Below are 25,961 nucleotides of genomic sequence, written 5' to 3'. Positions count from 1 at the left end.
GTTATTTTGCTGGTTTTTGCTGATGGAAGACAAGCATTTACTATTTCATCTCATCAAGTTGGTCTGGTTCGTCATCTCTTTTACACTGTTATGTCAAGGGAAAAAAACATCCATATATACACAGGTACAACTGTCTGAAAGAAAGCTCAGATGGAAAAGTTTGATGGGATACTTTTGTTCAGTGAGGTGGGAGCAGCCTCAGTGCTGCTCTAGGTTATACCAGGTAGTTCACCTCACAAGAGACAATCATGGAGAAGGCAGTGGGACATAACAGAAGGTGAGAGAGTGGTCCTAACTTGAAACGGGGAAGAGGATAGGATAAGATAAGACGAAAACATATTTCATGTGGGGGTAACTAGGCACTGGAACAACCTGCCCAAAGAGACTGTGGAAATTTCTCTATAGAAGAAGAATTTTTCTTTGTATATACATACAAAATATAATTGGTGAGGGGGTTTTGTTCATGCATGTGTTCATGCATCTATGCAACATATTGATTTATTTATTCTGAGGAGCAGCTGCAAAACGCTAGTAAATTAAGGACAGAATACATTAATACATTTTATACCTCATGAGATCCCAGGTAGAACTGGAGGATTGATCCACAGAAAACTTTCACTGCACACTGAGCACCCAGAGTGTCTCTGCCTCTCTTGCTCTAACTCTGTTCTAACTTGCTGTGATGACACTACAGGATGTCTAAATATGAAAACTGAGCTCACTCTGTTACTAGTAATGAGTAAGGATAAAACAGACTGTAGGCAAGCAAAAAATCTTTCATCATCACCTTTTTACATACAGAGAGAAAACCAAGATGCTTACTGTATCACATGGTTTTATTATTGTTCTGATAAACACAAACACAACAAGGCATTAGACTTATTTTTAAGCTAATATACATCATACTTCTCCCACAGGTATTTTAACCATGTCTGAGATACTTTACCCTGAAATTATAGAACCTGTTTCTAAAGGAGAAGAGCATTCAGATACTATCACCTGTTTTAGAGGAATGGTATTTCTATATATAAATTGAAAGTATCTTAGGAGGACTTTTGTGAACAAAAACTAATTTCATCACTCCATTTTAGCAGTTTCACAACTTACTTCTGGGTATGTATCAGCACTTACAAAAACCTCTCTCTTCAGAGACACTCTTAGAGTTCCTAATTTAATTCAGAAAATTTTGTTAGTTAGCTATCATCACATGACTATATCACTAAAAGTTGCTTTTCTAAAAGAGAATACTCAAAGCAAAATCAAGGCTTTGAAGAAAGCTAGCCTCTCGGTCTGATCATAGATTTCAGTTACCAGAAATGGTTCATTCTGATCCTTAGAAGACAGTGGCTAAAAAAACCCACTATTATTTCTGTAAAGTTACACCTTTATTCATGCCAGGTGGTAGGACCCCAATAAAGCACACAAACATATCTTTGACAACAGAAGAGTTGTCCTTACTTGGATCAGCTTTTGACACTCTGTCATTACTGTAATTTCTGTATGATGTTTTACTCTTCAGTTAGTCTTACTTCAGATTTTTAATTTTATCAGGGTGAGATTTAATTTCATCCTCTGTCTGGACTGTGCTAATTTACTCTTGGCAACCAGTCCTAGGAAGTCCTTTCCTTGTTAATTTCGTGGTCACACTGTTCTTGGATGGCTGTCAATGGTCAGGGGTGCTGCTACCACTTCTGGTGGTGTGCTATTCAATGCCTTGGCTGATCTCTTGTGAACTTCCCTACGGTTTTCATTAATTCATGGGAAGTTCTTATGTTGTTTTCCATCACTGACTGGTTGAAGACTGCTGTGGATTAACCCTGATTTACATAACAACTGCCTACTTCTTTTGGGAAAATTACCAGTCTGATTAATATAAATAAATTGCAAGTTTCACTAAGTTCAAAAGCTAGTCTCTGCAAAGCAAAAAAATTACTCACAAAATTAAAGGACTCATATTCAAGAAATCATAATCAGTGCCATTGTACAATGCATGGTATAAATTTTATAATATTGTCTTTCCAAATAATTTTTTGATTAGTTATGGAACTGAATATTCATACATGCAGTAGTATTAATAATGTGAGCCAAGTGGCAAACAAAAAATATATAATTCTCTATTTCTTTCTGCAAGGAAAGCTTTACTTCCTTTCCAGCTTCCCTTCCTTCCTTGTTTTCAGAGATGATTATGATAAATTGCAGGCATGGCATTTTTCTATGCAGTCTTTAATGTACAATTTATTTTGCCATTATTTCTTCAATCATATTTTATTTTGAGAGCAGATTGAAGATCTTTTATTGTTGCTATTATGACAGAAGCATCATCTTAGTCATATGATACATCCTAAGCCATCACTTAACCTCTCCTACTCATGGCTCTTCAGAAATAATAAGCTTTGAAATATAAATCAAAGACTTTTTATTTAAATGTGACTCTTTTTCTTAGCATTCAAAGTAATTGTTGTAAAACTGCCTGAAGTAGTGCAGCTCCATCAGCTGATGATTGCACTTAGTAAGTAGACTTTGGACCTGCTGTGTATCAAGTGCTAGAATGTTTATTTACCATTAAGAGTCAGTTTTGATGAAACCATTGTAATTCTTATTGATTGTGCAATTTATCTTATCACAGTTTCAACTGTGAACGTTACCTGCTTAGCTGCACTTTGCTTCCTTAGGCAGTTACACCTCATTTTGCAGTGTAGGACCAGATTTGTGTCAGTTACAGATAAAGACCTAAAAATTAACATCATAAGTAAAAAAAAAAAAAAATGTAATCAAGGATAAGTAAATGTAATTCAGGACTGCAAGACCCATACCATGTTGGCAGGCATGCCCTGTTCAACCAGCCAACTGCCACCACACACACACAAAGACAAGAACAGAAGCCACCTTAAAAAAATGGAATGAAGAAAAGTAATAATTCATGTGTCTATCATTAAATTGAAAATGCATTTACAGGTCTGCCCTGACATATACTTATTTTGAATGCTTTCATTTTTGGTAAAGTTTTAATTCCTCAGATAAACAGGTTACAGGTATAGTCTGTAATAATGAAAAAAAATACTGTGCTTTCAGCATTTTGAACAAGTAATACTAAAGTTTCATCTGAAGCTTTAGTAGACACTGCCAAGTGTCTCTTTATGCAGAGCCAGCTATGCCAGCACCATGCTGAATATTGCAACTTCTACTCAAAGCCAAAGCCATAAATTCTTTTCTGGCAAACTGCACCCAGCTCAGATTTAGTCTAAACTTGGCTAAGTCTTATCTGACAGGTTCACACACTTTGGCACATCTTTAAAAAGCAAATTTGCTTGGATACTCAGGATTCACTATAAATATTTTGCATAGCTCTCAGCACACTTGTAACTACTCCCACCCAACTGCCGTTTTTACCTCTCATTTCAGCACTGTAAGTGGTGGAAAAGTTCGTAGGGGTTTTTATTTTGGTTCTTTTTTTGGTTGGATTTTTCGGACTTTTTTTGGCTAGTGTGGGAGTCAGCTTGACTGGGACACATGGTCACCCAGACTTCATCCCTAGCAAACCAAGCCTTAGCATCAAGCCTTGGGAAACATTCACTTAATTCAGGGCAAGCCTGAAATCTCCTCCCAAGAGCCTTTTGGAGCTGTTAATTATCCATATTCTACTCACCCATTGGTTACTTGTGTTCCATATATGATGTTCTAGCATGTTCCACCCCCAAAACTATATATTGTTAATTGTCCCTTGTTTCTGGTCTTTGGAGCTTGTCCCTACACTTGGTTTCTGGGCATCATTTTTTTATTTGTCATTAAAGTAGTTTTCTTTTGGGCACTCCATTGTTCCCACTCCTAATTATTTTCTCCCCACCCTCAGCCCTGAAGTCAGGGGACCTAAAGGCTTGTCACAGCCACCCTCACTGTGACAAGTCAGTTATTGTTCATTTCAAGGGCACAGATTCAACATTGACAGAGAAGCATTAAGTTTGAAATGCAGTGAAAATATAGATGGTTAGCCAAACATGCCAAATACGTAGATTAAGCTAGAATAAGATTCTGTCACTTCCTTCCAACTCAGTCATCCCAGAAATATGAAGAAAGCCCTATTTTTGTATTTCAAACTTAGCTGAGAAAGAAAGAAATACTGAGTCAAACACCAAAGGTAGGATCTTGGGAGAGGTAGAGGGCAAACATGGTAGAGCCAGCACTTAGAAGCAGCTTGCAATCTCCTCACAACCCTGGCTGCAGCCACTCCTTACAGTGCCCTGTGAGGGCCAGCAAATCCCAGCAACCACAAATGGTGGCAGAAGGTTAAGAAGAAACACGAGCAGACAAAGCAGACTGGAACCCCATTGCTCCCCATCTCTGTCCCAATTCTTAGCCCTTGAATTTTTTTCCCTCTCTGCCTTTTTTAAATTTTTCTTTCCTGCACAGGCAACAGAAACTGGAGACACCACCCTTTGAGGTCCTCTTTGCATTATATTCTTCTTATGCTTTATCCTATGAGGACAGCTCTGGTAGCAAAAAACAGCCAGAACACATAGCAGTGAAACCAGACTTTTGTCCACTGATGAACCTTACACTAAAAAAGAACAAACAGGAAGACCAAACACAGTAAGGTTATGCTCATACATTTTTCAACTCCTAGAAATATCAGAGGTCATGAGTTTTCACAGATGCTTAGTAAAATTTTTTGAACATTTACTCTTTACATGGTTGCTTTCCACAGTAAACATTTATAACCAAACCTACATTTTAGGTTATACCTTACAGTCTAAGCCTACTACTGCTTTTACATCTTTCCCAGAGAAGATTGATGAAAAAACCTTTGCAACCTCTGCTCCTAGTTCAAGAAATGCTGTAAGTCTCATAACTAATTCTCTAGTTATATCTGAAAGTAAGTTGAAAACTCAAACAATAAGCTAACAATTGAAAAAAATACATTCAAAGACCAAACAAGCATCACAGTGCACAGTCAAAAAAAGAGCTACTCCTGCAGTACATTATTATTTTTATTGTTATTTTTTTTTTGTTAAAACAATAATTTCTATTTATATGCATCAATAACTGATGTACAGAGATAAAAGAAGCAGGGAATAGAAAGTGGGCTTTTAGTGACTGGAAGAGTCAAAAGACAGGAAGCTAACTTTGTGTTTATGCTTGATCTGTTACATGGCATTACAGAAAATCTCAAGAGTTAAGCTAGAAGTTATAACAACATTTTTCCTCATTAATGAATTCTTTCCATGTCCTGATCTCTCTTATGCCTACTGTTGTCTCTTTGATTCTTGTTACTCTGACTGACAAATTGCATAAACTATCTTTTTAGGAGCATTTCAGTGCAGTGCTATAGAAAGTTGTAACAAGAACTCTGCAATTTCCGAAGCCATAAATGTGGATGCTAGCTCTGGAGCAGTCAGCAGAGTGCCTGTAGAAATTACAGGCTGCATAGCTCCTCAGCCTTGCCTGAGAAACTAGCCTGGGAAAAACATGAGAAAGAATTAAAACAATCCTCAGAGACAGAAAACAGCCTAGCCAGGTGCTGTTTGTCTGTCCCTTGTTTTCTTTGCAAGATAAAGTCAGGGGGTAGTGTACCCCACTAACCGATGATAGTAATGGAGTAATTTACTAACCAATAAGAGTTTCCTTTCTGTACTTTCCACGGACCAGTCTATAAAACAAACCTGAAGTAATAAACTAGAGACATTCTCCTAACTGACTCCCTAGAGAGTCTGTGTCGTTCTTCCCAGCTGTTCCTAGTAGAGCGACACATAAATGCAAGAAAACTCTCAAAAAACTCTGTCTTGGACAGAACTAAAGAGTTGTAGACAACTGGTGTAATTATTTGTCATATCTTCTGCTTGAGTGTTTTAGGGCAAGACTGATGGGAATAGAGTGTTTGTGTACTCCAGCATTCTCTGACTATTTGGAAAACCCTTTGGTGATGCTGCAGCCAGTTAGAGAGCTACAGACACGCAGCAAGGTCTCACCATGTTCAACCATCCCTTAGTTAAAACCAACCCCAACAAATATCTTACAATTACTTTTTTATGCTTTTTACATCCAGAATAACAGATGTGTAAGTTATTGCAAGAAGCAATTTTGCCAGACAACTGATTGTCTCAGAACTAGAGTTCTTGTATAGCAGGCTTTGCTGTTAAGTGATATTCATGGGAACTGTCAGTAATTTATACTCCCTAGTTCCCTTGATTTTAGTGAAAAAATCCTATAGATACTGCCTTTCCACAGATTCAGGGATGGCAGAAGACAAGTCTTATAGAGCAGAAAGATAAAGCTGTTTTGGTCAGGTATGCTCCTCAAGAAAAGGGAAATGTGGGCACAAATGAGGACAAAGACTAGATGTCCTTCCATATCTGACAAGTAGGTGAACAAGAGTAGGTGGAGGTATAATTTGGCTCTGTCATTGAAATCACTCACTTTCTGGCTTGAGATAATAAGTTCCCAGTCTGTGCAAGCAGAGAATAAAATGTACCTCAAGAGAGTACTTGAGATCTCTTTTCACAGGGAGCGCTACTCAGAATAAAATAAAAAACAGACTCATACTAAATATGGATATGATCACAGAATCATACAATGCTAAGAGTTTGGAATGCAAATTAAAGTTCATCTAGTCCTGACCCCAGCTGCCATGGACAGGAACACTTCTCATTATACCAGATTGCTCAAACACATATCCAAACTGGCCCTGAACAGTACCAGGGTTGGGGCATCCACAACCTCCCTGGGCAACCTGTTCCAGTACCTCACGATCCTCACAGTGAAAAGCTTCCTCCTAATATGTAACCTAAATTTCCCCTCTTTCAGTTTGTACCTGTTATTCCTTGTCCTTTCAGTACAGTTCCTGGTAAAGAGTCCCTCTCCAGATCTCCAGTAGGCTCCCTTCAGTTACTGGAAGGATGCTAGGAGGTCTCTATACGACCTTCTCTTTTCCAGGCTGAACAGCAACAACTTTCTCAACCTGTCTTCTTAGGGGAGATGCTCCAGTCCTCTTATCAACTTCCTGGCCCTCCTCTGGACTTGCTGCAACACTTGCACGTGCTCCTTCTGTTGGGGCAGCAGAGCAGCACACAGCACTCCAGGTGGGGTCCCACAAGAGCAGAGCAGAGGGCAGGATCACCTCCTTCGCCCTGCTGGCCGCGCTCCTTTGGATGCACCCAGAGTGCGTTTGGCTCGCGGGGCTGCGAGCGCACGCTGCCGGCTCCTGTTGAGTTTTTCACCAGCCAGCACACCAAGTCTTTCTCCTCAGGGCTGCCCTCAGTCACTGCTCTGCCCAAACCGGGGCTGTGTTTGGGATTGCCACGACCCAAGTGCAGGACCTTGCACTTTGCTTTGTTGAACTCCATGAGGTTTGCATGGACCCACTTCTCACGCATGGCAAGGTCCCTCTGGATGGCATCGCTTCCCTCCAGTGTGTGCAACACACAGCTTGATGTCACCAGAAAACTTGCTGGGGGGGCACTAAATCCCACCAGGGTCAGTCTTCTACAAAAACCCTTGTCTCAAGGCTTTTTTAAGAAAGCTTTCTAGAATTTGCATTTGTGTGTTACTGCTGTTTTTTTTTTTAACAGAAAAGCTTTACCCATAGTCAGCAAAAAATAGTGTAAGTCATGAAATATGTATCAAAACTGTTGGTTTTCCTTGCACTTGGAAAATGAGAAGCTCCCTTCTCCTTCTTGGAAATTCCCTGAAATGGATGAATACTAGAAACGACATAAGACATGTTTGCAACACTTAACAATGTTAAAGATTTTGATATCACCTGGTCTGTGACCCATTCTTGCTATCTGTGGAGCATTGCTTCAGAGGAAAAAATTATAGGAATCGTTGAAGGATGGACGTTCTTCAGCTGTTTTTGGTTGGTTTGTTTTTGGTTTTGTTTCTGTTTTGTTTTGATTTTAGCTTTTATTTTCCTTTTGCTAAGCATAGAACATATGTCCTTCTGAGGTTTTCCACTTTGTGTGAGGACTGAAGATTACTGTCGACTCTTTTCCAGCACCTTTCTACAGCAATAACTGCTGGCCCTGCAGGAGCATGTTTTCTCATTCCAAAATCATTCAAAGTGTTTGACAGAGCTGTCTGGGCTGCATGGCAAGTCCAGCACAGAGCAAACACAGACAGTCATCAGCTGCAGAGCTGCTGTGTGGATTAAGAGAGTACATGATTATGACAGGCGCTTCTTTAGTTTTGTTTTTGTTGCTGTTGTTGGTTTTGGGTTTTTTTTTTTGTTTTGTTTTGTTTTGTTTTTTACTTTCATACTTTCTGACTTTTTCTTCCTTTGCACTTTCTTGTTCCCAGTAGTAGCAAGGCAGCTACCAATTCTGCCATTATCCCTCCACCACTCAGAGCTGGGAGAAAATTCCAGCCTCCTTCCTCCCTGTACATATGATCCCAGGCAGCACTGGCTCTGCCTGCTGAGCAGGACCAGCAGAGAGAGGAGAGCTCCCACAAGCCTGGAGGTACTTACAGGTCAAACCTCAAGGTCAAACTGACCTACTTCCACCTCCAAAACATGCATGTTCAGATGTCTGCAGAAGCATTTTGGCTCCTTGCCAATAAGTAAGTAATGAAAAGCCTGGTGAAATTTAGAAGCAATCTCCTGGGGGAATCTGTAAGACATTCTGAAATGAGACAGGGAAACTTTGCTAGGCAGGTGGATTTTGAAACAATTTCATGTTAAGCAGATTAAACACAAATCTATAAAACCCAGTGGCATAGAGAAGTACTGGAATTCTCATAGTCTGGTGTGGCAGTGCCATTTAATGTATTTATTAATTAAAATAATTCATATAATTTAATGAATGCAGAAATTCGTAGGGTGATGTTCAGTATTCCATTACAATGAGAACACTGGGAATGGAAAGAACTTGAGCACGCTTCTGCTTTTTCTGCTCTTACATTGGGCAGAATGCCTCCACCACCAACAATGGGATGGTGGTCCTCGATGCAGGGTCCCTCAGAGGACTTCAGTGTAATGTAACATAATATCACTACTTAACTCAGCCAAGCCAGTTTCTCCAAGGCCTCTCTGAGTAAAACCTTTGCCTCTCTCTCCACATACGCTTCACAGCCAGTCCATGTTTCTCCTTAGGAGTCTTTCAAAGCTACAGCAGCTTGTGAGGGCTTTTTTATGGTGCTGTCTGTGCTAAGACATAAAAAATATTTTCAAATATTTATATATTAATTTGTATTTACCTGTAATTATGTATATCTATAACTATATACACAAAACTGTATGCCTGTGTTTCTGTAAAGGTAACTTAATATTGATAAACCAGGTACAAGACACAATTGTTCTCTGAACACTCAGCAAAAATTCAAGTTATAATTCACTTGAACTTCCACCCTAGATCTAAGGTAACTGCTCCACACAGAACCTTCCTCTGAATACAGATAGAGGGCTTCTCAAAGCATATGCATTCAGTTACTTGAAACTGCACTCACTGCCTTAGGTAAAGGTTCATGTGCAGTGAATTACGTCTTTACATCTTTACATCTGCAAAGATACAGGTAAAATCAGACACAAAATTACATTACCAGAAGTAAAATTTGTGGCAAGGATGGTACCATTAGTTTCTTTCTTCAAATTTTATCTATTACAAATAATTTTTACTAAAACTAAGCCAAACCATGTCAGCAAAGTGGCTAAACAGTATGCACTAATGCTCTTTGTCAATGAAAATGAGGGTGGCAATCTAAAAAGAGACATTTCCAGGAAGAGGGTCTTTATTTAGATTGTCCTGAAAATCATTCATCCCACAGCTCCTTCTTTTTACTGTTACAGGAATTTAATGCTCTATTAGAACTAAATTTGGTTTCCAATTAGAAAATAAATCCATTCCAAAAAGAAAGTACTTGAGGCAATACAGACTGAGAGATTGGTGGCAATGTGGTTTAATAAATTAAGAACAAACCAGAAATGTAGGAGCCATTACGTTTGCTTCATACTGCAAATGTGCTGACCCCAGAAAAGTCACTTATCTTCCCACGGGTTTTATTCTAGCTATCTATAATGAGATGATAATACCCATCTCTGTAGACTGACAGGCAGACAGATATGGCTACCAACAGGTGACCTACAAAAAAAATTTAAATAAAAATAATTTAGTCTGTTTTTCGTATATCATTGTATACTATTGTGATGATTTGCACAAGCAGACAATTATTATTTGTGTTCTTTGAAATTTCTTCTCAACATATGAACTTAAAATTTAGTAATATATAAATTAATAAATTAATGAATTAAATTAAACTAAATTTAAATTAAAATTAGTGAAAATACTACATTTCCAAGGTCTTATCTTTCATATTTTTAAATTTCTGTAAATTTATCTGAATATACCAAATAGTTATGTGGTTTTCTACAAACATATTTGCTGAGAGACAAAATCAACAAAATTTTCTTTAATTTAAATATTTTAAAGTTTCATAATCTACTCTAAAGAAACTTTGTCAGTTGCATTTCATGTGTCCTCAAGGAAGGTAGAAAGTTAAGCTGTTTTTCACAGGCTTCGTATAATAACTTTGGACAAAACTTACCACACACACCTAGATCTCGGTTAAAATGCTTTCTAGATTATTTCTTAGAGTTTAGACTATGTCTTTAGACAGTGACTTCTAAAAAAACCTTCAAGTGGTCCAAAAATCTCATCATGACTCCATGGCCTCAGTCAGAGCTTTGTCTACATTGTCTACAAAGACCATGTGGAAATGTGGAGAGAAATAATTTGTTTCTCCTTTTGAGATTACCTATTTCTTAGGGGAAAATGAAAAAGGATTCTGAAATAACCCAAAAAATATTGGGATGGGTGATTTCACACTTTCTGTTTTCAATGTATGCAATGTCCTGATTACAATTTTTTTAAAATCCAGGCAAAAGGGGATAAAGATGCTTAACAACAGTGTTGTCATTGGGATGACATCACAGAGCCTAAATACAGAAATGTTATATTAAGTGAAAGCAGGAACTTCACATGTTTCTGGTGAAGCATTCTCTGAAATCACATTTCCCTCCTTGCTGACCACAAAAAAAACATTTGGAAGTCAGTTTGATAAATTAGGTACCCAGTGATGGGGAGTGTGACTAACCCTTTTCTGTTCACTAAAGAAAATGAACCTAGAGAATTGGGAACAGATCTGTAAATACATATTTTATGAAGTAAAAATTTCTGTCACATATGTTGGCCTACTTGGCTAATAATGGGGGAGACAGACAAGCTAATGTGAAAATACCAAAGCTTTAAAGGAAAGCATTAGTCTCCATGGTGAGAACCACTGTTTTCCTGCTACCTTTCAGAAGTCAGGAATGGGAAAAAGGTTCTGCAAGAACTGCTGGCTCTGCTTTACTCGGAATGGAATCACTCTGTGTATTAAAATGCCAATTTTCTCTTTTCTGGAACTCTTCTGAGGCATAAGAAACACAGAAATTTCAAAATCTACCATCAGTTATGCAGAGTATTTGAACCTATATATGGGTAAGTCACAATTTTCACCTTGCTTTACTCTTTAATATTTTTTGAAGTACAATGAAAACATTAGCAAGTCTCCAGTGGATTATGTACTTTATTTACACACAGTCAGAGGTACCCATACACTGAAAATAAATGGTAGCCCTCTCAAACTAAATCTCCTGATCACTCTTCTTTAAGAAGATATATAGAGAAAAAAATAATTCAGTGTGGTTCCTAGTTTTGTAATTGAGGATCTTTGTCACTAAGACTTTTTATGTCACTGTTGCAACAGCAAAACAACATATCTGAAGATTTAAACAATCGGCTGTCAGTACAAGTTGATTTGATGCTTTTTTAAATCCAATTGACCTTTGTAAAGGCAAAAGAAAAAGAGCAATGCTTGACATTTTGCTGAAAATAAAGAAAATATAATTTAGCAATTTTCTTCCAACTGTGGTTAGCTCCAGTTTCACAGTTGCTCAACTCCTTCCAGACCCAAAAGATTTGCAGTCCTCATATGCATCAGAAAACCTCCTGAGAGAGCTGCTCCTAAGCAGTTATATTCAGATCTCACATCTAACTGTTGACATCTTCCCTTCTGGAGAATAAAATCCATCACCAAAATTCGATACGAAAAGGAAACACTGGCAACATTACATTCACATACTTTCAAACAAACCAACTTATAAATTATTTATAACAGTTAACAGTGCAGTAACACATTCCTTAAATTCACGGACTTTTTGTTAACAGATGGGAACACTGAAAATCTTTAAGAACTTAGTGGTCTGAGGTCACACCACAGTCAGTGTTTCTGAGCAGGTTAGATGTTTAAGTGTTTGTTGTCCCACAGCTGTCAGTGCTATTAGAAGCAGGCAAAGTGAAAGTATCTATTAAAGATGCTCAATGCTTTGTCTGTGCCCTCACGTCACACTGCCTTCTGAACAGAACCAATATGCTGGAACTCAAAAAGTTGTTCTTAATTAAATTCTGAAAACATACTGAAGTCACTAAAAAACTAGGCTATACTGTTTTTCACGCAAGATGACACCAGTGTGATTATACAGGTGCTGGATCAAGGCAAATATAGACACAGGCAATAAATGACAGATAACATGTGACATACTTTCAGGCTTCTGAAATAAGATTTTCAAATTCTTGCTCACCACTTAAGCTCTTTTCTTCCTACTGCTACAATAAATGGAATTCATTTCTTGGAATAATGATCTTAGAAATGTCCACAGGATCCCAAATAATGCAACACCAATACCCTTAACAATATGATTTAAATTGCTCTTGTTTACAGAGTGAGCATTTTATTTGCTTCTTTCAGACCTACATTATGCTGCTGATTTGCATATGTCCTGAGGTAAGTAATACACTCATCCCAGTTTCTTTTTCTGATATGTATATACATACATAGAGCTGATCAATTTATAGCAAAAATTCTTTCACTACTCACATCTTAGTGCATAATTCTGCAGCTGGTGTGGTTGGATCTCATATAATTCCTATTAAGTCATTCTTCAGACTAACATTCATCCATTTCATTATGTAGAATACATCAGTCCTCTGAATAAACAACAATATCTAAATCTCTGTAGTAAACCAGCTATACTAGCATTTCTTCTGCCATGCTCACAAGGAAAATTCAAGTAAAGGTTAGTATTAAGATCTACTATTACTACTTTTTATCTTTCTCATTTTATTTTCACCATATTTTTTCCTTAACTCTTACTCCCTCAGTTTTGCTGAGAAGCTGTATTTAAATACCTGCCTATGAGTTAAACAGATCTGCTGCTTTTATTTTGTCCAGGTTAGCAGATAACAGCTTGGATTAGTACAATAATGTCAATACATCCAAACCAGGTATTATTTACTGTATCTGATTTTTAACTGTAAAACTGCTATCAAATGAACAGGCTTCTAGTTGCCAAAATCAAAACACAGAATATATGATGTAACTGAACCACTACTGTAGCAGAAAGAAGTCTTGCTGATGTATAGAATAATTCTCCCAGCACTATTTCATGGATTTTTTCTTCATTCTATTCCAAACCATTCTTGAGTTAAAGACAACCTATTTTTATATCACACTACTGTTTCAAAGAGTCACTGTTTCTTTTGGCCAGGTACCTTCTTTTCAGTCCACACCAACAACCAGGACATGAGAACACCGTGTCTGCACCAGTGGAATTTTAGGCTGGATATCAGAAAGAGTCCTCCAGAGAAAGAGCGATGTGGCATTGGAATGGGCTCCCCACGATGATGGAGTCATGATCCCTTGAGGTGTTTAAGACTGGACATGGCATTCAGTGCCATCATCTAGTTGACAAAGTGGTGTTGGATCACAGGCTGGACTCAATGAGCTCAAAGGGATTTTCCAACCTAGCTGATTCTGTGATTCATTAGAGGAAAGCAGTTCTAAAAAGAATCCATTAAAGAGTTTCTTTTAGGCTAATTTTGTCCTAGTTTGGAAAACTTCTGATTCCTTAGTTCATCAGCCAGCAAAGTCATTATCAACTGTACTTAAAGAACTGCTCTGTTCTCACTGTAAAATAAGTATTTGCAGTTTATGTGCATTTAGATTAATACCAGTGTTTTTTTTAAACTGCTATTAGAAAAAGTTGCCAAAGACTGGTCTCATGGATGGTTTCAAGATGATTTTGACTGTGTCTAGGTAGGAAAACTTGTTAAATTATCTCTATTTTTTTTTTAAGTTTGGAACTCCTTCTGAACTCACACTGATGGCTGTATGCAATAACTTTACATACATGATGGAAGTTCTTTCATGGTTTATTCTATAACGACTGTGTGATTGATTCCATAAGGACCAACCTGACTTGATTTTATTTTTCCCAATCTGTAGATATTTTTCATACCCTTTCCTGTGCTCTTTTACCAATTCCAAAGTCATCTACAAATCATGGCTGGGTGGTGGTCCTTTAAATCACATTCCTTCCACCCTCATCAGATGGATGACATTACAAAAAACTAAACCATTTCCAAAGGTGACGCCTGTTTAAAATGTATTCTAAGTCAAGGATACAATAAAATACATAAAGAGGTCTTTGTGTTGCATACAACTTCAGGGGGGAAAAACATTTATTAAGTCAATCTTTACTGAATTACAGCTATTTCAGTGTTACTTCATGAAACACTTAATGAAATCTTAGCTTATCATGGAGTCTGTTAAAATTGCATGTCATGAATATGTTGAGTAATAATGAAATTATGAGAGACAGAATCAGTAGAGCATTCACTCTATCTGTCAAACTACTACTATCTGTAGTAGTTGCTTGAAGGCCACTGAAGCTGTATATAAAATAAGGAAAATATTTAATTTTTTTTTACATGAATTTTGCAAACTCCCAATTTTACAAACTCCCAGATAAGGGCTTATTTCAGCCCTTACAGATGAAATAAGGCTTCATCTGTATTTATGATAAAGAAAAGGAGAAAATCTCCTTTTCATACTGGTGAAACATCAGGCTTATACAGCATAGATGGTTCTTGTGCAGGAAATGTGTGGGTGGAAGAAAAGGGAATGGTTCTTTTCCTAGAGGGTATTGAAACTTCACATGAATTTATTTCATAGAAAAGTTCAGATCAGCCTCCATAAGGCAACAATGTTCAGCAAAAAGATGTGTATGCACAGAGACCATTCTGCAGTGCTGAAACATATGAAACTGTATCCACTGTATCAAAGCCATTCCAAAGGATGAAGTCTTATTTAAACTTTCTTACCTCTATAATGCCCAGATTTTGGGGGTTTATCATTAGTTCTGTAATATCTGTTGTTTTCCTGAAAAATGGGCTCAGTCCATGTAACTGGTGTTCATCTATCACAGTGAATCAGTGAATAAGGAAACACTGGCTGGATGGGATGTCTGAAGGTCATTCAGTAGACTCAGAGTCCACTAATCAGGTCAGTATAACCTTGTCTAGATGAATTATAAAACCCTACAACAGTGAAGATTCCAAACCTCCTTGGGAAACAGTTCCAGTTCCCTACTTCCTTCTCATGAATTATTTTTCTGATATCCACTCTGAACCTCCCACACCAAAGTTTCATGGCAATGTGCCCTTGTTGCTGTTACCTGGGGGTACAAAGACAGTAGAGTGGAAGAGTATGAAAATGTAATTTTTTAACCACCTTACAAATATCTGCGTGCTGGTATTACATTTTCCACTGGCATCTTCCTCAGCTGACTAAATAAACCTAGCTCCTTTAGGCACTGCTCAAAGGACACATGCTCCATCCACGCCTCTGTCCAGCGTGGCAGACTTCACTCGGGCACCTACATTTTCTCCAGATCTCATGGGGACTCCAAAACTGGATGTATGGCTCCACTCTGAGTGCACAGGCATGATAACATAATCCGATGGATGCATTCCTTCTCGTGAAATCTGGTATATTCTTTCCCAAATTCCCTGGAGGAATTTAATTTTCACTAGTACTGTAAGTCCTCAATTTTCTGGAGTTATGCTTTGCCTTCCTAAAATTTGAGAGCAATGTTATCTTTTCCTTGCTATCATGCTTATCTCCTCAGTCACCTCAGCATTTTTTGTATCAAACCCTTTCAACTCCATCAATTAATGGTCTTAAAATAACAGTAAAGAATTCAGTAGCTTAAATTTAAAGGCAAAAAAAAAAAAAAAATTGATTCTATGTTATGATTATACCAAGATACTTCTTGTACCTGCACTGTTGAGGAAAAAAAAAGAAAAAGAGAGAAGGAAAAAAGCTATTTATGGTGACACAAAGAGATTGGCAACAACGCAAAAAAAAGTGATTTGTTACAGATAGCAAACTATCTTGATTGTTTTTTTATTCTTCACAGTAAGAAAAGTTGACTCATATTGATGGAAAATGAGAAGAATATGCCTGATCCCAAGTCCTTTTCAGTGGATAAACTTTCACTGATTGCAGAAGTTATAGCTGCATTTCTACTTGTTATGTGCTACATTATTCTGGCCATTACTAACACCTTCTGAGGAGAATGGCTAAAAAAAGCTTTTTAACTTTCTCTTGCAAAAAATTGCTGCTAAGACGCCCTTCCTGAAATATATTATTAATGTAAAATTCTTCAAAAACGTATGCAGGAACTTCACAGATGCTGGAAGATTTAAAATGTTATTTAATTATTGTATTTTTTTTTTAGAAAAATGTATTATAGTCACATTTTTCTATTTTAAGTGTGTCACTGAAAAGTCTACATGTTTTTTCTGTGATTAGTTGAAAATCCAGTAAATCAAAGCCCACTTGAGTACACTCTTTCACTTTGTATTATTTAAAGATATAAACACAGCTCTGAACACAAGCTACTCTTCTGACATCAATTTCTCATGTATATTTAAAAGATACTCAATTATACCCTATGTTTCCTATGTTTACTTGACACTGCACTCTTTTTTCTTTGTCTTCAGCTATAGACTGATTTTGTGTCCATTATGTATGGACTTGAATAGCTAAATGGAATCTTTTACCATAATTTATAAGTAATTACAGATACGTGTTAAAGTATGTTTCAGGTTGTAACTAGGAACAGAGAGGACTCTTCTTTGAGACAGAAGTTGTAAACATTGAAAAAGGGATATAAAACTGTTGCATTCTTTTAATTCACAGTGTAATCAAGTCTCGTGGACAGCTTTGTATGTTTGCACAGCTACTGTAATGCATACCCAATGCTACTGTCCAGTCAAGATTACAACACAGAAGTTTAGCTGATGTCAAAAAGTGTTACGTTTCAAAAGTGACATGATTTCTTTACTTGCTTTATTGCAGTTATTTTTACTTAAAAAAAAATGCACATGGTGAACAGCTTTCAAGGTTAAGTGAACGGCTCTAAGTATGCTATTGTCTTTCCTCCCAGGTAAGAATCCAAGCCACCAGAAACAGCTTTATTGTACAGATGTCAAAATGCAGATGAGAATTGCTTTGGATGTGTCATTTGTTTTGTGTCTGGGGTAGTATTTGAATTGTTTGGCTTGTGTTTAACTGTGTTCGGTTAGTGCACTCAGCTGACCAGAAGATTTGGTTGGACTGTATCTACTTGCACAAGCATATGTCCTTTTCTGGATATCCTTGATAAAATTGTAGCTCATCATAGTAAAAAGGCATTACTATGAGATCTTCACTGCCTTTTGTTGGGCTTACTTGCAGTGTAGAAACACCTTTTGCAGATCTGTAGGCAGCCCTTTACAGCTTGCCACATATCTCATGCCTAGAGAAGATGTCATAAGACAAAGGAAGTGAGCCTATTTATAGTGGTGGCCCTCTCTGTGTCCCCTGGCTACATCCCAGAGTTGTATAGTATGTTCTAGGAAAAAATACATATTTCATTTGAGACTGGTACTGGCATGAGCTTATAAACTGTGTACTTTTGTTTATACTCTTTCTTGCATAATATAATGCAGCAATTTACAAAACAGTGTATCTTTACTCACTTTCTATTATCATAGTACGTGGTATTTTTAAAACTTTATTTCTCCTTCCAAACCTGTGTCATCTTGATTTCTCTTAGTATATTTTCTACTGTTTCATTATAATATTTGTTGTTTTTTTCCAAAATACCTACTAGTTTTCTTTGATATCTTATCTCCTTTTCTACTCAAGCTAGCCTTTCCTTCCATTTAGCTTGTCCTAGCTATTTAAATTATCTTAATAATTTGTTTAATTAATGAAGTTTAATCTCATCTTCTCGAGTCAAAGTCAAGTTTGGATGTGCACTTGTTTTCTGTATGCCCATATTTCTTGTTAAAGGCTTTTCAGATATTTGTACCTGAACTTCTGAATCTTCTTTTAGTGCAATCTAATAAAATTGACTTTTAGAACTTTTTGCAAAATTTGTCTCTAAACGGAGACATTGTGTTAGGCAAGTCGGCCTATTCACCCAGTTTGGAAAACCACCAGTCAACTCTTCCATATTTTTCCTGTGGTTTCTTGGGAAGAAGTACTTTGCATGTAACACTGATGCTTATTACATGGGCTTGAGTTGTCCAGTATGCTCAAACACAGAACAAGAAGATATTTAACGCATCCAAAACAAACACAAATTGGTTTCTGGAACACTGTTTTTGATAATGGGTTAACTAGTAGTTGCCATTTATTTTTTCTCCTGATATTCCTGAAAAATTGAGGTTTTATACTGTTGATGGGTAATACCACAGTATTTCATAATATTAACATTTCAATTCCAAATTACTTACTGAAAAATTTAATTAAATTATTGCTGAGACAGGAGAGTTGGGGGGCCTATTGCAAGGAAACCATGACTGGGGTAGCTGTGGCATACCTAAACCCTTGTAGTTTACAATGTAGGTACACCCTAAGTTATAGAGGATGGAGGTGTGTACTGCAGTTTGCTGGAAATATAGCCAAAGAATTATCTAGATTATACTAAGAAAGTCAGCTGCAGAGAATAGCCTAGGAACAGGCCTGAAGCCTCATTCTGACCCCTTTGCAAACAATGGGAAGAGGTCCACCCACTGTCCTGAACTTTGGATCCGTCGAATGCAAATATGCCTCTGTTGACATCGGCTACACAAATCAGAAACACTCCCCTAACTGCATGAAAAACATGCATTTGTGATTGTTTAGATGGGTATAGTACATGCAAAAGATCTTGTGAATTGCCAAATATTTGAGAGAAGTACTCAAGATAGCAGCTTACTCTTTCATTCCTGACCCCAGAAAAACACACATCTCGTGAATAAATCCACAATGACAATTCTTAAGAAAAGAGGTAAACATTTTTTCTGTTTCACAAGGGAAAAGATGAGGAGCCAAGACTTATCACGCAAAAGCAAAAGAGTATGTTTCTGCATCACAGATGCTCTCTGGGGAGGACAATTAGTCGCATACTGCTAAGGAATTCAAAATACCAGATATCCCCAAACACACTTCTTTCTCTTTCATGGTTTTATAAATGTACTTTTTATTTTGTAAATCAGCTACTGCCCTCCCATTTGCATGTTTACTGGTGAAGTTAGAGAAAGGGTTGCTTTCCCCTCCATGCACTAGAATAGCTCTTACTATAAACTTGTCTCTGATGCGAACTGTTTCCGGCAGGAAGTGCTTGGAAACAATTTGTACTGAGTGGATGACTTTTCAAGCAAGTGCATTTCCTGGGAAATGCATGTCATAAGGCTAAACAAACACAATGGATAATATTCAGCGTCCTTTCAATTTCCTGTATTGAATCCATTTGGATATCAAACATGTTTTAATGGCTCACGTTCTGCTTCTTTACACAGCCCATAGCTTCTGAGCAGCAGGGTCCCAGGCTTCTTGTAAACTATTTCATCTCTTGTTTTCTGTTGTAAAAAAAACCTCTTAGTGAACAATTAATTGCTTTCTGGTTGAAACAGGGCTTGTTGTATAACAGAAGTGCTCACCAAAAAACGGTAAACCCACCTTTTATTGCAGAAAAATGACCTTGTTTTAACAATCATCAATTCTGAGAGCTGACAAAGACAGAACGCATAACAAAGACAGCTAGTTTCCACTGTTATCATTATGAAAAAGTGTTATCCACTATCAAGTCCCATTTCCTTTCCCAGTCACAAACAGATGGGCTGAGATTAAATCTTCAAAGGACACTGGACATGAGATGGATAAACGTGGCTATGGATAGCCTGTGGGTCAGAATGACTCTCAGCAGGAAGTGTGTACTGCCCAAGACCAGCCCCTCATCATGGGAACATGGTCTAAAAATCCTTTCTGAAGCTACACCTGCCTATAGCAAAACCTTCATTTTCTCCAGTATTTGTAATATATAATTATGCTCTACACAAAGACTTTGCATACTGGTATTTTCTCGAAGTTAGTTAGTTGTATCTGATTATTTGATAAAAATCATAGATTAAAGAAATTTACAGACTTTTCACCTTGTTCCTTTCCCTGGTTTTCATTTCATGCTACATGTCTGGCCACCTGAATCATACATCAATTTTTCCATTTATTGACTAGATAAATCCTAAATTTAAAAGGTAACAGTCAGTATGGGATGGTTATTTAAAATGTAGGAGCATTCCAGGAAATATTTTTAAAACCTGTTTCACTATGAAGATTTACAAAGCACCAAAGACAATCATCTACTAAAACAAAAAAATTAGAACTGTAGTACTGTGAAAGAGCCACTTTATTTTTTTAACTTCTCTTTTTAAGTATATGGTAGCTTTAAACGTAAAAAACCCAGTTTATAAATAGTTATAAAATGTAGTGGATGCTGTCCTACTATGTTTTGCATTACAAATATCCAAGGATAAAAATCCACCTTTAAAGCAGGGAGAATAAGTTATTAATTCCTCGACGCTGAAAATAGTTTTTGTTTACTACTGTTCGAGTTGGAGCTCCAGACATACGTGTTTTAATTTAAAATAATAAGCAGGAAGAAACTATTAATTTGAAATGTTTTCAGCTCCTTTGAAGAAAAGATTTATTTCATATTTCAGGTTTTACTGATTCTCTAGGGCTAGAAATACTAAAAGTAACAGCTTTTTCTTCCTGATGTGGAAGATCAACACTGATGTAATGTGAATAGAGATGCTGCATTAACTTCTGCAGGCCTGTTGACACATACAGGTTTTTTCTAAGATATTAGTAACGATCATTAAGGAAAGAAGCCAAAAAAATACCACATGTATTGATGAAGCAGAGCCAATATATGTCAATATCTATATAATAATTAAATGACAATATATACAGAAAAATCAAATACATTACAAGGAGAATAAAATACATTTTTTCCTCAATTAAAAAAATATTTCTGAGAAGTAATTTTGAAAGTGTTTTAATACTGCCTAATGAAACGCCCACATTTTGAATTTAAAATAAATCCATTTTGTGAAAATATGCCTTTTTTAATTGATTCATTTTTATTTGATGGGGTATAAAGATTTTTAATATTGGGAAATAAAAGGTGTCACAGAGATTTCTGTTCTAAAAAGTAAGAAGGGCATACTGGAGTCCAGAAGAACTTGTCCTACAAAAATTTTGAAATATAATTTTAAATGTCCTGCTAATTTCACTGTTTTCAGACATCAGAGGTATTTTCCCATCTGTGATATAATAACCTTTATTCTACAAATAATTCTGCAATATGCAGTATAAATGAAATGCAATGCTCTAAAGAACCCAGTGGGAACACTTATATGGGTGAAATTTTGGAAAGAGCTATTTACATTTTTTATTAGTAATGATAAACATTTAGTCTTTGTTTCCATTTTCAATAAAAGTTATTTGCTTTACCAATATATATGCTACATGAGAAAAGCTAAGCCTCAAGGCTCACCGCTTACAATGGAAAAAAATTCAGTCACAGAATTTAAATTTTTTATGTGGTTATTATTATCACTATTATTATTATTATTATTATTATTATTATTATTATTATTATTATTATTATTATTATTATTAACATCTACAGAAAATTGACATACTTGGTGATTTTTGCAAGGGCTGCAGATACTTCAGTTTTGCTGGTATAATTATCTCAGTAACACTACATACAGAAGCAAGTAATTTTCTTTCAGAGTGCATTAGCTATGAAATGAAATCTACTGCAATTATAGTGTTATTGTTAAAAAACAATGCATCACTTGTTTTAATAAGCATTCCATATATCAGTTTGAGAAATAAACAGAATACACATTTCCATACTGTGATAGTGAGTTACCGAATGCTCAGCTGGTGAAGCCAAAATGACAAATGTGAGTGGAGAAGACAATCTCTTCATGTGCCCCTTCAGTGTGAGTCAGCAAGAAGACCAAAGGACCAGATGCTGGCTCTTACCTGCAGGCTGTTGAAGATGATGAAGAAGACTAACATCCAGAGGTGCCGATAAGCCATGTGCAGTCCTCCCCACAGCCAGGTGATGGAAATCAGGGCAAACAGGTACAAGACCAAGGGGATCTCTGCAAACCAAAAACACAGCGTTTCAGCTGCTGCGCCCTTGGAAAAAACACTTCTTAAAGCGTTAGTGACACAGGACATGGTTTTTCTGTCTGTGCCAAACCTTGGAGCTTTTTCTTCAGTGGTGGGCAGCCCTTCTCCTGCTCCAGTTGGGTGGGGGTCCCAAGGCTTTTATGACCCTGCCCTGGGATCAGAAGACCAGCACACAGACAGTGTCAGGAGTCTGGGAGGTATGAGGGGAAGAAGAAGCACAGCCCAGCTCAGCAAACCAGGTGGTGGAAGAGCATACATGAAGTCAAAAACTATGCTGAACTTTGGAGAAGAATGGAAGCCCTCTTGGCAAGCTGTAGATATTTGAGAGAAAATGCATTTCTAAGAATTGAGAGGAAAGAGAAAAGAAGAAAAGTGTTATGGTGTGTTGGTTTTCCATAGCTTGATTTTCTGGTGAGGAAGGAAGAAACCAGCCACGGAAGTGTTTTTTTCCCGTGGGAAGTTGCTGGAAGCTTCCTCCATGCCTGACAAAGCCAATTGCAGGCTGGCTCTGAAAGAAGACACGCTGCCAAGCCAATTGAAGTAGTTGCTGCTGCCTCTGTGATGACATTATTTAAGAAGGAAAAAACCACATGGAAGTCCCTTTTTTCCTCTCCTCTCAGGGCTGTCAAGGAGGCCACCGAGGCCCTTCCCGGCGCGGCCAGGCCCTTGCGGCCGGGCCCATCTCAGCGTGGCCCGCACGGGTGGTGCTTGCCTGGCCGCCTTTGCCTGGCCATGCTGAGGGCACAGGGGCAGCGGCGGCAGCGGCGGCTCCTCTGTCCCGGTGCCCGGCACCAAGAGAGCCGCCGGATGCAGCCGGAGCTGCGGGGACCAGGCGGGCGGCAGCCAGGGGCACGATGAGCCATTCCCCGACGTGGAGCCCGGCCGGGATCAACCTTGCAGTGCTGCTAAACCCTCTGAGAACCTCTCGTGGACAGAACTCAAGAATGGACAAACATGCGGACACCAATTCTCTCCCGAGTCAAACAGAAGGAAAAGGCGAGGACACATGAGGAGAACAAGGCGACACCAAAGCCGCTGAAAGGAGGGAGGGGCAGGAGGTGCTCCGGGAGCTGAAATTCTTCTACAAGCCATGATGAGGACTAGGATAGAACAAACTGGTTCCCTGTAATTCATGACGTGCGTGGGGGGAGGCAGAGGTCCACTTGCAGCCTGTGAGAAAAGGTGTTCAGCCGGAGTGCGTGGATGCTGGAAAGCTGCAATCTAGTGGGAAACTCGAAGAGAGAGAGAGAGAAGATAGAGAAAGAGAACCCTTGCTTCCAACCCAGAACAAGTCATCCTTAAAAATGACACACCATGAGCTAAACTGACCCACGCCATGTAGCTCGAGAAGGCTGCTGTGCCCGTGGGAGGACTCACGTTACAGCAGGTTGGGCAGGACTGCTACTCCTGGAAATTGGAACCACCTCGGAGAAGTTCACTAAGAACTGTCTCCCATGGGAAGGACCCCACAATTTAACAGAAGAGACTCCTCTCCCTAAGCGAAGAAAGATTTTTAGAAGTCACAAACTGACGAGAAACCCCATATTTTGTCTCCCTGCACTGTTGTGTGAAGGAAAGAAGGGCTGGGGGGGGTGGGGGGGCGGTGAGGGGGGGGTGTGCAAAGCTGCTCTAAAGGTTCATTTTAGTTCTCATTACCCTCTTTTAATTCTGTTAATATTGTTTTTCTTCATAGTTTTTAAGTTTTAAACATATTTTGCCCTTACAATGTTTTCTCCTAATCCTTATCTCACCCCATGAACCTTTTAGTTTTTTTTTCTTTTCCCCCTCCGTCTGCTCAGCTGCAGCAGAAGAGAGTGAGTGAATGATTTTTCGTGGGTGCCTGGCTTCTAGCCAGTGTCAGACCATGACACATGGATACATAAACAGTCCAAGCTCTGACCACTTACAGGGTTGTAGGAAATTATAAGAATAGCTTATTCTTTGATTTGTTGTTATTTTCCCCTTCAAGTCAAACATAAGACATCTGACCCCATAAAACTTAAAGTGACAGCCTCCTCTCAGCCTAGTACAACCCCGAGATAGACTTTGAACCAGTAAATTTCATTCACCTTCAAAAATATGTGCAGAATGTGTCTTTAAAGATGCACCCATACACCTCCATTTAATAATGTAAATTTTATAATGTAAATTTATATTCCCCAGTGTATTTGCAGCACAGAATATTTAGGGAATGCTGGCAGGAAGATGTCTGCCTGGACAAAGTTTGCAATAAGGACATAACAGAATAATAACAAAAGTTAGTTTTTACCCCCACGTTTCTCCTACTGACAGGAGCCAGCCCCTTGTGTTACCATGTTTGCGGCAGAATTCAAAGTCCATGTTTGCCAGGTTTGCACACCTCAGGGACAGAGGTGCTTGGCCAGGCATTGCCCCTCTCCACATTAGTTTGCATCAGCAAAGAGTGGGGATGTGTTTTTCACAGTTGTTGTTCCAGAAACAGCAGTTTGGGAGCCCTTTAGCCTTTTTGTTTAATACTGTAAACACAGTAAGGGCCTTCTGAATGTACAGAATACCCCAAGTCATACAGACCTTTTTTTACAAGAAAAAGCATAAAGATGCCTGCTTTTTTTCCACATACAGCTTATGGTTCTGTTTTTTCCTTTATTGGTAACAATTGTTTCATTATCAATATTGCAAAAGGCTAATAGTTGAAACTTTGGCAGCATTTAAAGCCTTGGATATCTGAGTTTTGTATACCCATTTGTTGAATTTTGATCCAACAAAAGCTCAATAATCAGAGTAAATGTATCAGAAAATATGCAATAATTTGTTTTTTAAGTTTGTAAAATCAGAATTGCAGAAAGGAAAAGAATACCAATAAATTTGCTTGATATGGACCAAAATAGTCTAATTATTTGTAGTTTTCTTCATATGAAAATAAAGCCAACAGCCCCCTCCCAAAGAAACCCCAAAGGGTTATTCTAGGCAGATGAACCTTCACTGACATGATTTTTACTCTAAGTCCAAGTGGAAGCAGTTGCCTCTAGAGTACTTGGATAAACCTTAATAGACAAGACTGATGTGGAGAAGTCAGCTCAACACTACTGTGACTTAACTGACAAGCAGTTCTGTTGGGTATTATATAATTAATATATAATATTATAAATATTATGTATTACTATTAAACAATCCAGCCATGCTGGTTCACATTTTTTGTACACTTATCACACCATTTTTTAATACTAGGAGTGATGGAAGACTTCATTTAAGCAACAGATACTCCACACCCTCCTTAAATATATATAAATGTATATACGCATGCATGTATCATTGTCTTGACTGTTCATGTCTTTCCTTGATATATGTCTCCTTTTCCTTAATATAAGCTTCAGGAACACTGGCAGAGTTGACAAACTCAATACAGATAAATGCAGCTTATGCAGCTCTAGTTGCAGGTTTTTTTTTAGAGTTTGAAAACTTAGCATAGTCCAACTTGATATTTAACTATGTGAAATTGCATACATTCAATTTACCAAACAACTGGAAGCATCCCGTTTGTCACTCCTTCTTCATTGTTGAGATCACTTCCTTGTTAATCTATAAAATTA

At 37.8% G+C, this 25,961-nt stretch overlaps 1 protein-coding gene across 1 annotated transcript in view; it reads right to left on the bottom strand.

The window, feature by feature from the left end:
* Positions 1 to 25,961, bottom strand: part of ADGRV1 (adhesion G protein-coupled receptor V1) — a 269,547-nt gene that overhangs the window by 14,075 nt on the left and 229,511 nt on the right. The window contains exon 92 of the mRNA XM_086866622.1: positions 22,240 to 22,361. Coding sequence (XP_086722748.1) covers positions 22,240 to 22,361 — 122 coding nt within the window. The remainder of the gene's footprint in view (positions 1 to 22,239; positions 22,362 to 25,961) is intronic.

This window comes from Cyanistes caeruleus, chromosome Z (assembly GCF_971803275.1).
Source record: "Cyanistes caeruleus chromosome Z, bCyaCae1.hap1.1, whole genome shotgun sequence".
NCBI lineage: Eukaryota > Metazoa > Chordata > Aves > Passeriformes > Paridae > Cyanistes > Cyanistes caeruleus.
This window is presented reverse-complemented; position numbering and strand designations above follow the sequence as displayed.